The sequence below is a fragment of the Homalodisca vitripennis genome, chromosome X (genome assembly GCF_021130785.1).
Source record: "Homalodisca vitripennis isolate AUS2020 chromosome X, UT_GWSS_2.1, whole genome shotgun sequence".
Taxonomy (NCBI): domain Eukaryota; kingdom Metazoa; phylum Arthropoda; class Insecta; order Hemiptera; family Cicadellidae; genus Homalodisca; species Homalodisca vitripennis.
This window is the reverse complement of record NC_060215.1, coordinates 155021546-155035693: the sequence shown is the minus strand read 5'-3', so window position 1 is coordinate 155035693 and position 14148 is coordinate 155021546. Positions and strand designations below refer to the sequence as shown.

The window sequence follows — 14148 nt, the reverse complement described above, 5'->3', positions numbered from 1 at the left end:
CCTTAAATTGAGTGTTCTACGCATATATATATATATATATATACATACTATATATATATATATATACTTTTGACATAGTATATATATATATATATATATATATATATATATATACTATGTCAAAAGTTACATCATTTATTTAGTCATAAGAATAGGAATATTCAATTTAAAACTAAATTGTCAATTTTTGTTACTACGGCAGAATGAACAGAACTAAACACCAGACTATAAGAGTTATTATTTATTCGTACTAAAATGCTATTTAAGCTTATAAAAAGAGAGTGCATGAAGAGATCGCACCCAAACGGTTGTAGATCATAAATATGGACCTAACCAATGTATTTAGTGGTCTGTAATCCAGAGCTCAATGATGAAACTTCCGGAACGAGGTAATCATTTGAGACCTGTGCCTAACTTCGTTTTCAGTTTCAAATGATACATTCTACTATTTTGTTTTTCCCCAAACAATGGTCGAGGTCGTATTAACGAAGTGTGTACTTAGCATTGCTCACTGATCAAGTTACAATGAAATGAACACGATCTAGCTACTAGACTACTAATACTACTCGTACTAAAACTACTAACTAACAACTTTTGATCAACGAACTGATATACCCGTTCCTCGTAGTAACCTTGCACATATGTTGGATTATAACTCTGCGCGTACCCTTCACATTCATACCCTGGTTATTGAAAATATTAATCATGCGGCTCAGCAGATGGCCCGAACCTTCCTCTCTCACCAAACCGTTGAGAAAAACACTAGCATTTCCTTAACGTGAATACTCAAATATAAATATGTTCGATTAATATATTTCAATTTCAAATACCCAAATAAAATTAACATACTATACCTAGAAATATTTTCTCATGTAGTTGTATAGTGATGTCTCATATAAAGGACTTAGTCTTTGTGAGATTCTGTTGTGATTGCATGCCCTTGCCAAATAATCTTGTATCACAGGGTGATCAAAATTGTATTCCACGAAAATACGGTAAGCAGTTTTATTCTTTAAAACACAGAGGTGTATTGAGTGTGAGATTATGGAATGGATCCAGCATAAATAGCACTCTCAGTTCGAACCCAGCGTATTCAGATACTCCCTATATTCTTATTGCAGTGGTACAAATGCTCGGGGAGATGCAACGGGGCTCTAATGAATCAAAGATCTTATCGATCCTGTGAAATAATATCTCTCTGGGTTTTCTGGCTTACAATACGGCTAAGCCTTGAATTTAGTTATCAGTCGTTTTCTGTGTTTGGAAAAAATCGTAGAAATGATAAAAATGAGCTAATGGCTGGAGAATATCAAATACTTGAAGAGCTAAGGAAAAAGATCAATAGCTATACAAAAGTTGCCCTGAAAAGCGTCTGAAAAGGAAGTAAAGCTAAAATTAAAACGGTATGTTGAACAAGAGCTCACTTTAGGACATCGTTCTATCGGGGACGCTGCTTTAGCACCCCCTGGAATAAGCACCCCTCGGGCTCTGACGTCACGGCAGGTGGGTGCTAATTCAGCGCACGGACACGGACCAGGCACGGAATTAGCACCCCCCGACTACAAGGGGGTGCTAAATCAGCGCATGAACCATGGTCGAGGCCCTGAATTAACACCCCCCTGTTCCAAGGGGGTGCTTATTCAGCGCATGGACATGGCTCAGTCACTGAATTAGCACCCCCCTAGCATTCAACCAGCAAAAAGGATATTTATCTTTTACATATTCAATTCAATCATAAATATAATAGTTGTTATCTGGATTTTTGTGACGCTGCCACTTATAAGCTACTATCTTACGATTGTTTTGCAATTTCCGATGAACGATTAAATTATATAATAATCAAATATAGCTACTTTCTCTTAAAAATACCATAGACTTAATATTACATTAATAATGCTCCGACTAACAAGGCTAATAGACCTTAGCACTCCTCCCTCTCATACGCATTGTCATATTTGTGTAATTAATTTTCACTCATGACTTTGCTTTCTTAATTTGTTCTATATATCACATATTAAAATAATAAATTAAATCATATCCTTTATTTATTCTACTTCAGTTTATTCTTTCAGTTAATATGTTTGTAAATTTAATTAACGCACTGCTAAAATATATCTTTAAAAAAACATAAAATTCTCGTCGATTCTGAGTCGATTTTTGGAATATTACGGAAGGTAAAATGTAATTATATGGTTTTTATACACAATTAGTCTAGTATCTTTGCTGTGTCATTTTTATTGTACAGTATTATTGAGTAACTGGGCGTCCATACCAATGAAAGATCTAGTCTACTCATAGTCTAGTTAAGGGTATTCACTGAGCATTAACAGGTCAAAGCTTAACCCAATCGTGAAAACTCAATGAAACATGTTTCTACATATAATTTAAAAACTATGTTATTTGTATATGAATCCATAATTAAAGTATTTATTTCATTTAATAGCTTCACGGAAATGGAATCTTCTTTTTTTAGTTTAATTAACTCAAAATTTAAAAAACAATTACAACAAATAATTTTGTAAACAATTTAGGCTCGTATTTTAGGCAAAATAGTTCACTGTCACACAGTATAGAATTTTTCTCTCTGCGGCATTTTTTTGTTTCATATTTAATTTTAATTACATTTCAAAATTAGGTTTTATAGAATGAAACAGATGAAGTATGAAAATTACAGTTTTTGACTTGTCATTTATTACAGAAATAACTTTTCAGTACCTGCCCTTAAATAATTACTCGTAACCATCTGCAGTAAGAAACTAGATTTATAATTTTTTATCTTATGCACTATTAGGCGTACATTGAATCATCTGCACAATGGAACAGCTACATAGACTTAACACTACACAAAAATCCGTAGAATGGTACTCACAAAAAAATATCTCAAGGTTACGCCCATAAGTATTACTATTGCTTACGTGTAAAATATCCTCTATAGAATCATGCCTAACTATTTTTCATGATTAAAGAAATATATAGAAACATCAAATACATTTCACATGAGGCTACAACTTGAAGATACATTATTAGTTTATGAACTTAACACTGTGATAAAAAAAAACTTATGGATGAAGCATTGGTGGCTAAGAATGAAGTATATTAATCCGCAAAGGTTTCTTCCTAACTAGTTAATGAAAAAAAAATGTTTGGTCGACTTCTGTCCCATCTTACTTCTAGCAGATATATCCCTCTGGTAAAGGATTATACCCTCGATTATATTATTTTTTTCTAACGGTATCGATGGTAATTAGTGTAATATTACGAGAATGAATAATAGAATTCATATTGGGACTTTCATATTAAATGATATCATCTATTACATGTAAAATATTCTCACATATATGTTTTGTTGCTCCTTTTATGAGTAACCCTATTGAGTAACCCTATGAGGGATCGTGATTTTTAATTACTTTAGAACATCAGTTCAAAAAATCATGGAATGTCGCATTGAAATTAAAATTGGAATATTTTCCAATGACCATAATTTATTTCATCAGTAGTATGCCATTTTTTTTAAAGACATGAAGGAGATATCTGATGACCAGTTATTCTACAAAAATTCCGTACGAAGGGGCGGGTATCAGCTAGTAAACATTTAAAAACTTGAAACTCGTTATTTTTGCCTTAACATCGTTGCTCGTTATATATCGGCCGTCTACCAAATATGAAATATATAGAGTGAAATCAACCTGCAAATATCGATTGTAGGACTGTAGGTCCACACATAATTTTGACGAAGCTGACGAAACCCGTCCGTGCACTACCGACCCTACTTTTCAAACTGAATGTGGCCGTATCGAGTGGTTGAGTAATAATATCGATGTTATTCTCAGTTGTTATTCCTATATTAATACATAACTTATTATGTATAGTGAATTTGTTTGATGAAATTTCCTAAAAAATATAAGAAGAAATCAAAATCAAACAATGTTTGAGTGTAAAGGTGTGGCATATTATACTCTCTAGGTAACGGATAATTTTACACGAGTAAAGAGAAAAGATAAAGTAGAACACGGTAATGATGTATGGACAAAAACTGAAAATCATCGCCTTTTTGTATGCAGTTAAAGAAATATTTAACTATTGTGTGTTACATTAGTCAGACGTGCACTTCTAACCCCATGTATCTGGAAGTTTCAAACTTAAGGATGAACATTCTTACAATATTGTAAAAAGAAGAGTGAAATCTCAGTGAAGTCTTTAATAAAAGCGTCTATAAAAAGGTAAAATTTAAAATTACACTTCAGCTTAGCTGTACTTTTATTTTAAGGCTATTTATATCGGAAAGTGTAGAGAATTTTGTTACACTCTAATTTTCAATTCGTTGTAATTTTTATAACTGATTTGTAAACTAGGTAGTAAACAGATGTATTAGAAGCATAAATATTACTTCATTAATAATAAAAAAATTACTATACAAATATACATAATATTTCATTTTGTATACAGTAAACTTTTTATGTTTTTTAATGTTTTATTTTCCGGGTAGAACAAAATCTTCAAACCTCGGTTAGAACAAACTTAACAACGCAACAAATAAGCAATATTTACTGGTAAATTTTAAGCATCTACGTTTAACACCGTAATCAATAGCATATCTACAAACTCCGTATAAATTTACAAGCCAAAAGTAGGTCTGAGGTCTTTCCATTTAAAAAAACAAAATATTAAATAGACACTTAATAACTACAAAGACATTTTTAATTTTTGGTCTAGGTAATCAACATGTATTAGAGTGTTTTTTTTTCTGACGTCTCAATCAAAAGAAACTTTGTTTAGAAATAATTAATAATATTATGACCACAGTTCAGCAATGTAATGTTTAAAATCACTTGATTAGAGCAGCTAAAATCAAAACAGCTGATTGTTGCAGCCCACATTCAGTCATATAATAAAGGTGGATACTGTTTGGTAATTGGTTTTAAAAAACAGTAATTGGTTTTAAAAAACAAACTATCTCCCTTATTTCACAACCAATTTTTAAAAACTTGGTATCGTTAGATTTTTTATTAAATTGTGTAATAATTTAGATCTTTTTTTTACCATATATCGCTTTTAAGATATTTACGCTTAAAGATCTTTTAGAAATCACTATTTTGAAAATAAAGCTTGTAAGAAATTTAAATTTTTGATTTTCCTTAAGTTTATAAACGTATATACAAAATTTTAACCTAAACAATCCATCAAATATAAATAGTAAAGTAAAAAAGACAAAAAAAAAAAACAAAATTGTGGCTATTAGAGTAATTATTGAGTTTTAGAAAGGTGAATATGATTGTTTTTGCCTTTGGTCCATGAATAATGTCTGAAAATATTGGTAGAGATTGTGGAACACTCTCTATAATAATTTTATGTACAGAATGTCCTGTAATTCTTAGGACAAGTCTATATACCGCAACTGCTCAGGTCATGGCAGACGCATTTCAGAATATGGAAATAGATCTTTGGTGCTTAGTTTCCTATCCGTCAGTCTGCGTGTTTTTTATAGACAAATTCGCTTTAATATCTTAAAACGAATAAACAAATCCTACCTAATTTGTATAAAATATTTTGGTAATAAGGACAGTTATAAAAAAATGTTCATTAATACTTTCGAAATGGCGGCCATTAAATCTGATTAAATTTGAATGTCTTAAAAATCCAGCAGGTATACAAGAATAAATCTGATCGTGGATTGTATCACAAATCCAATTACTCAAATAATATTTCAAACAAATATGAAAATAAATTAACATCAGCTTTAGAGTATCGTATCCCTATTTTTTATTTTTGTCATTTATTATGCAAAACATTTTGAAATTCATGTTTCAGGCCTATCTAAGGATAGAATTGAATCATATATTAGATGTTTAATGAATTTATTTAAATATCTGTTGTTTTAAGACATATTTATTTACGAAAAATTTAGTCAAGCGACAATCAGATGTATTTCAAATAAAACCGCTTATCTTTGATTTTGTCATCTATAAAAGCATTATTGTCTGAATATTACTGTACGATTTTTTCTTGTTGTTTATTATTCTTAATATATAACAGATAACTTAGTTACTTTATTTAGTTTTTTTTTTTTACATATATTGTGAATAAATTTAAGCTTTATGATAAATACAACCGTTTATTATTGTTAATTAAGACGTTTGTTTTTGTCCTTCATTGTTCATAAAGGCGTTCATTGTTGATAAATTTTGCAATATCTCTAGTAGTGTTTAATTTATTAGACAAAAAAGTAGCTTGGCAACAGATATTAATGTATTCTCCTGTACTTTAAATAAAGGGACTAAGATGTGAGCACAATTGGCATAAGATAGTCTAGAGCTGCCGTTTACTCGATTTTTGTATTGTGACCTACTCGCTGAGAAACTCAATGTCGACAGTGTTTTGTTACAGAAAATCTGTGCATATTATTATTTTATATATTTGGTCATTAGATTTGTGATAGAACCCTATCAAATTCATTTTCTTGCAATATTTTAAAATAATTGCAGATTTTAAGAAGTTAAAAGGTAAAATATTTTAATACCACTATTTTGAAAGTATTAAAGATAACATCATAATAATTTTTAGCCGCCATAAAATTTTGACCAAGACTTGGTAGGATTAAATATTATTTTCCTTTCAGATTTTCCAAGATATTCCATTTTTAACAACAACAACAAAAAAACGCACACTAACCGACAGAGGGGAAATTAAGCAATGTAGATCCATAATACTCAGTTATATAAATGTATGTTTTGACCTAAGCAATAAACGCTTTTGAAAATACGGTAGTATATTTATTGCTACGCGTTTTAACATTGTTTTTCAACGTTTTTTTAAATTATATTTGAACTAAACTGATATGGATATAACTGAATGATATTGATTCTTGTAGATATAAAATAATATTTAAATTGTTTGTCAAGTGTATTTGAATTATACTATTCAGTTTAAATAGTATAATTCAGTTTATGATGCGTCCTTAAAAAAAATAATTGGCTCTTAGCCGTCACAAAAATTACAACTTCAACGGTTCTAAATTTTCCCGCTTTTGATTGGTATTCGAAAAATTGAAATAAATAAATAATTGTTTTTAAAGTGGTTAATAATTTTGATATAATCTATGACCATGTATATTTATTACACATGCCGGATTTAAGCAGTATCAGTTCCTCTGCATTGTTTGTACCATGATTTCAAATTAAATTTACTTTAAAATAAACCTGTATTTGAATGCCTATAACCTAGTTTTTACTTAAGTATATTTGATGCATACTATTTTTACAATTGGTAATGAACTGTTTGTTTTTTAAATAATAAGTAAAACACAGCAATGCAGTAAATACTCATTGCAATATATTTAAAATTATTATTTTATATATATATATATATATATATATATATATAATTTTATTTTACTTTTATTGAGAAGTAAATCACAATATGGTTAAACGTTTATTATTCTATTCTTTTGGGTAATTATTCATCTCATCAATACGGCGCTGATTTAGCAGCCCCCAGATTCAAGGGGGTGCTAAATCAGCACATGAACACGGTCAAGGCGCTGAATTAGGACCCCGTATTCGAAGGGGGTGCTTATTCAGGGCCTGGACACGGCCACTGTGCTGATTTAGCACCCCCTTTCGTGACGTCAAAATGACGTCAGTAGCGAGGGGGTGCTATGTTCCAGGGGGTGCTAATTCAGGCGCACCGTTCTATCTCAGGGCACAACCTGTCAGATTCGGAATTCAAAGTAGAAGGAAGGAAAAAAGGACAGGAAATGTCCATAAGGAGAAAGTAAGAAGGTGATAGCTGATGTGATTAGAAAGGTAGTAAAGGACTTTTACTGGCATCTCTTTCGAAGAGATTCAAGTAAACCATAAGTCTGCTCTTACTATTACATTAGTAATTAGTATTATAGATACTACTCAAGAAGTCAAGAACTGTATATAAATATTTAAAGTATTAGATAACTTGAATGCGTTTTTCTATTTATTTTTTTATTACAATTTTTCCTTGATCTCGTTTCAATATATAGAATTTAACTTTAAATTCATTTAGCTTTGTGTAACTTAGAAATGTTAAAATATTTATTAAAAAAATAAGTTACCATATCTGTATTCAACTATTGTAATTATACTTTATATGATATGAGGTTGAGATGTACAGTGTGGTTTAGTTTTATTTCATTTTATCAAGTAAAATGGTCTTAGATACAGCAATGGGAATCCCTTGGGAGTAATCAGGGAAGATATACTTCTACTAGTTTTGACTTAATAATATTTGTATAGCTGTTTTGAATCATGATAATTGTTTATTTCAAAGTGCATTACTATGGAACACTCTTGTACGTTACATAATTATCAGGCATTAAAGAAATCATGCAAAAACTCTCCAGGGAATAACAGAGATGTAATGTAATGATGTAATTAGAGCTTGTAATATTATACGTATATATGTAATGAAGTTATCAATTAGTATTATTAATGTTTACAGAAGTGGTTAATGGTATTTCTATAAAGATTAATAATACTAATTGATACTTGATATGATACTAAATATGTACAATTATATAACAGTGATACTAATATAATTGATATGACATATATGTATATATATATATGAGAAATTTGTATTTCATATATAAAATTATGTTTATTTTTTATAAGCTCTTTTCGATGCAGTACAACCATATATCTTCAAAACAAAAACTTTATTTACATTTTATTTCTGCTATAACCAGTGTCTAGATACAGATAAGGCATACAAAACAATTTAACAGTGGTTTATTCCTGCTGTAAAATGCATTATAATACATTATCCCGAGTAATCATTTAAATTTCGGTATTTATGGGTAACGTTGGTAATTCTTAATCACTAAGTTTCCTTAACCGAAATGTAAATTTAATATTTGATCTCGTAACGGTTGAGATTTCGAGAGAAAGTTGTAGAAGTTCAAGCTTCTTGGGAGAGTAAATCATATGGAATTGTAAATGTGGAGTTTGCGCTGTACGGGTCGCGATTAAACTTCATTAAACTTGTACAACTAGTACAGTAGTGCCGCAGTACAGAATTAATCGCATTTCTCGTTGGAGAACTTTTCGTGGATTAGTTTCAGTTTTGGCGTGTCGTAAGAGATATCCAACTTTGACAAACGTTTTCGCAAATGTAGAAAGAGCTTTAAAGCTGAAAATAATAAATCATTGAGGATTATATTAAACCCTATTTGAGAACTTTGTACATCCTAACGTAAAATCAATTCTTGTGTCCCAGTTGTCAAAGTATACTGTCCTGGCCATGGTATCTTTATAGTTAGCCAACATCTTGTTAATTGATCTCATGTAATAAGTGTTCATGAAAAACTATCATCGGAGTAATTTATCTTGAAGGAAGGATATTTATGTTGTACCAAAGTAATGTTCGAGAGGAGAATAATTTCTTGGATCTTCCTACGCATGTCTAACCTCCTAAGGTAACAACTGTAACGAAACAGGAGTTTAAACTTGACAGAATTTGTCATTGCGAAAAGAAATTTTGACAAAGTGTCTGTTAAAAGTAGATATTTTGTCACAAATCTAATGCCTTAAACCAATCAATAGCGTCCCGACTATTCATTTTAGACCTGTTATACCTATCGCAAAGGACTGTAGTTCAGGACGTAAATCATTGCCGTAATGGCCGATTCACCATCAAAGGACTGATTTTCTGTCTGTTCCTTTGCCAACTCCCAGTCAAGTAGGCGCCCTCCTAACCGCACTTTGATCAACCACCTACAGATCCGTTGCTGTTCCAGGAAAGTGAGTCGCATCTGTTTTTAGCAACAATCGGGGCGATATTAATGAGCAAGTCACTATAAGTCAATGGTAAGTTAGTTTAGTGGAGAATTGAAATGAAATGAAAAATGCCTATATTAAAGAGGCGGATACTTCTTTATTTTTTCTTTTAGCATTCTTTAATCGAATACTTAAAAGAATCGAATACGGTGTATTCAAAAGCACCCTTGTATTCGTATACTTTATATGCGTTGTGTACTTCTAACATATAAGTCTACACTTGTCTTACTTTCTTCTCGTATCCATTGTTTCTGTGTCATTTCGAATTGCCTGCCAAAAAGGTGGGAAAATCCTTTGCCTTTTTGTGCCGCCAACAAACATGTCATACCCATTATTTATGAACTTCAGAAAATATATTTGTATGCACGCTACTTCAGCCCCAAGAGATTGTTTTCTACTGCAGGTTTTGTCACCAGTGATCGTAAAAATATATTGAAGGCAAAAACCTTAATCATATTTTGTTTTTACACAACATGAAATAAAAATTCATTTTTGTCTCTATTGTTTACAAATGTATTTTTTAATTGAATATTTGTACAATTATACATTATGTCAAAAGTTACAATTATACAAAAGTTTAAAAACTTTTAATAACTTATTCCAGATTATGAATCTTCCATTAATTATGCTTTTTATCTTTTCATAGTCCGTACGTATTTATGCGTCTAAAACCGTCCAATGAATATTTGTATATGAATACGAATACAGCCCTTGAATATTTTGTTTGAATACTATTAGTCCAAACGTATGAATATTGTAGGTTTGAATTCGACTCTTCCAGAAGAATTGTATTCTTTTCAAAAGTATTAGAATTCATTTTGAGGTATTCGAAAACGTGAATACCCGGGCTGTATTCGAATACTATTCGGTTCTGTATTAGATACCCCTATCACTAACTTAGTTCTGGGTTATTTCTTGTGCAGTACAGTTGCATGCCCACACTGCATACTTTCTTGTGAAAATTTTTTGGACAAAATGTTTTGTATTGTGCGCAAATAATTCACACATTGGGCTTGGTGAAATGTAAATGACTTGTAATGACTTTGAAGCACACATTAATGAACTATAACCAGCATTCGGCTCATTATCATAACTATAACGTAGGAATTGTTTTTTTCGTTATTATTATTTTAACCGACTGTTTCTTATCCGACCAAGCTTCGCTCCTGTAGAAGCATCTAATGTCGTCACATCGACCTACAACACTATGTAAGTGGTGAACCAAATATTATTCCTTTCTGGGGAATGTTTTAGGTTCCACTATCTGAGGTACTCTTTCCAGACCGGTCCTCTCGGAAAATATATATTTTTATTGTAAGATTGTATAAATGACCTGACACGAGCTGACCGTGTGTGACAGGGACCGACTCCCGACTGTCGGACGTGGACGGGCTGCCGTACTCCACCCTGCTGTACAGTAACGGGCCCGGATACGCCAATCCTCGAGCGGTCCCCGGCAACGGCTCTGGAGACACACAGAACGCTGTTCACTCGAGCGCCGTGCCCAGACAATGGGCCACTCACGGGGGAGAGGACGTGCCTATATATGCCCAAGGTAAGGTATGAATGTCCTTATAGAAAATGTCTGTTTCAACAAATATCGCAAAATTCCGTAGGAAAATTTAACGAGCCTATATATATATTAGATTATACAGGGTGATTGAAAAGTATGCATCCCCTCTAACTTTTTTTTAATTTTAGGTATATAACATCTGTTTGCGGCAATCTTACTAGCTACAAAGGGCTATACTAATAATGATCGTTTTCAAATTTTGTACCCTCAGAGAAAGGGGGTTGTGGGTAACTTAAAGTTTTCAAATTGCACTTATAGTTTTGCATTTTAAAGGTCTTGGTTTATTCAATAAAAAATACACTTAAAGAATTGCAATCGAATCACTCTACAAGAAATGGCAGCCCCAAACGTATAATGTTGAAAAGTAAGTTGAATCCCCCTTAACTTATTTATTATTTTAGTTACGTGAAATTTGTTTGCGGCAATCTTACTAGGTACAAAGGATTACACTATTAATGATAGTTTTCAAATTTTTGACCTTCAGGGGAAAGAGGGGTGGGGTGTAATTCAAAATTTCCAAATAGCTCTTATATACTTCTAACATATCATTTTAAAGTTCTGGGTTAGAAATAAAAAATACATTTACAAACTTAGAATCGGACCACTCTAAAAAATATGGCATCTGCAACTTAATTCCAACATTATACATTTGGGACTGCCATTTCTTATAGAGTGGTCCGATTGAAATTCTTTAAGTGTATTTTTTATATACTGACTAAGACCTTTAAAATGATATATTATAATACTATAAGTGCTATTTGCCCCCCCCCCCTCCACCAAACACCCTTGTCCCTGTGGAGCAAACATTTTAAAGCTTTATTTATTAGTGTAGCCCTTTGTAGTTAGTAAGATTGCCATAAACAGATTTTATATATCTAAAGTAACAAAACAGTTAAGAGGGGGTGGAAATTACTTTTCAATCACCCTGTATGTAACAGATATATACGAGTATATTTAGCAATTATTTATAGCTATCTACTTGTAGTGTATTTTGGAAACAATACACTGATAACAGGGTCGTTCTAACAATAATTAATGTTGTTATATTTACCTTATGAGCAATGCAATATAAAAGTTATAGCTATTGTTGATTCAATACAAATGTTGAGTTTTGCTTTATTTCATGAGATTTAATTGTCTCATTAGGTACATAATGGGGATAACATCTCTTCATCTGCTGAATGGCTGCTAGATAACCTAACTAGATCTCTTTCGTAAGCTTTTGTCTCCGATGTCGAAGCCATTCAAAGAGGTCGTTTTGAACGTCTACCTCGTCGACGTATTTGGGTCATCTCGGACGGACGTGGTCTCCAGATTCCAGGAGTCAAGTCTCCGACAGCGTCAGACTTCAGGCCCTGCACTGAGCGGAAGGTGGAATCAAGCAAAACTGAACAATCGCATGAAAATGATCGTGAAACTGGCAAATCCAAAACTGACTTTTGAGTTAATTCCCTTACAGAAGATATTGTTATGACGTTATCTCCACTCCTGTTACTGAGCGACCCGTGTACTGTTACAGGGCCCATGGCGCTACAGTTGTTCAGCGGCACAGTGGAGCAGAGCTACGTGCCGCACGCTATAGCGTACGCTGCGTGTATCGGTCCGTACACCGCACGCTGCACAGGCCATCATTCGGACGGGGACAACACTGTAAGAACATCAACTGTCATATAAAACTATCGAGCTGTTCGTATTTACTAGACAATATTGATAGTGGTTTAGACGGGCGTGATAGTAACAAATTAGTGAACAGTGTTCCTGAAAATGTTTAAACTCAATCCAATATAGGCTTATTGTCACAGCCAATTAAGTGTTCTTTAAACGATCGTAACACAACATGTGACAAATATGATTTTTCTAGTGGACTGTAATGTAAGGTAAATAAATGAAGTAATAAACTTATAGCATTATATATATTGCGTGCGCCGTGCATAGTATGGCAACATAACAGTATTGTGTGTATGAATGCCTGGAATTTTAGAAACCCCGTATTGACGTTTTGCCATACAATGTATATACAATGTCGCTGCAATAAAAAGATTTTGATTTTGATTTTGATTTTGAACAGTGTTCCGCCTGACACATGTAACCAACCGACCACAAGACGGCTGTTGTGTGCGCCGTGCACAGTATGGCAACATAACAGTGTTCCGCCTGACACATGTAACCAACCGACCACAAGACGGCTGTTGTGTGCGCCGTGCACAGTATGGCAACATAACAGTGTTCCGCCTGACACATGTAACCAACCGACCACAAGACGGCTGTTGTGTGCGCCGTGCACAGTATGGCAACATAACAGTGTTCCGCCTGACACATGTAACCAACCGACCACAAGACGGCTGTTGTGTGCGCCGTGCACAGTATGGCAACATAACAGTGTTCCGCCTGACACATGTAACCAACCGACCACAAGACGGCTGTTGTGTGCGCCGTGCACAGTATGGCAACATAACAGTGTTCCGCCTGACACATGTAACCAACCGACCACAAGACGGCTGTTGTGTGCGCCGTGCACAGTATGGCAACATAACAGTGTTCCGCCTGACACATGTAACCAACCGACCACAAGACGGCTGTTGTGTGCGCCGTGCACAGTATGGCAACATAACAGTGTTCCGCCTGACACATGTAACCAACCGACCACAAGACGGCTGTTGTGTGCGCCGTGCACAGTATGGCAACATAACAGTGTTCCGCCTGACACATGTAACCAACCGACCACAAGACGGCTGTTGTGTGCGCCGTGCACAGTATGGCAACATAACA

General features: G+C 33.2%; 1 protein-coding gene across 1 annotated transcript in view; it reads left to right on the top strand.

Annotated features, from left to right (window-relative positions):
* LOC124369681 (alkaline phosphatase-like) overlaps positions 1–14148 on the top strand; it is a 77383-nt gene that overhangs the window by 50804 nt on the left and 12431 nt on the right. Inside the window, exons 6-7 of the mRNA XM_046827734.1 lie at positions 11167–11361; positions 12899–13029. Coding sequence (XP_046683690.1) covers positions 11167–11361; positions 12899–13029 — 326 coding nt within the window. The remainder of the gene's footprint in view (positions 1–11166; positions 11362–12898; positions 13030–14148) is intronic.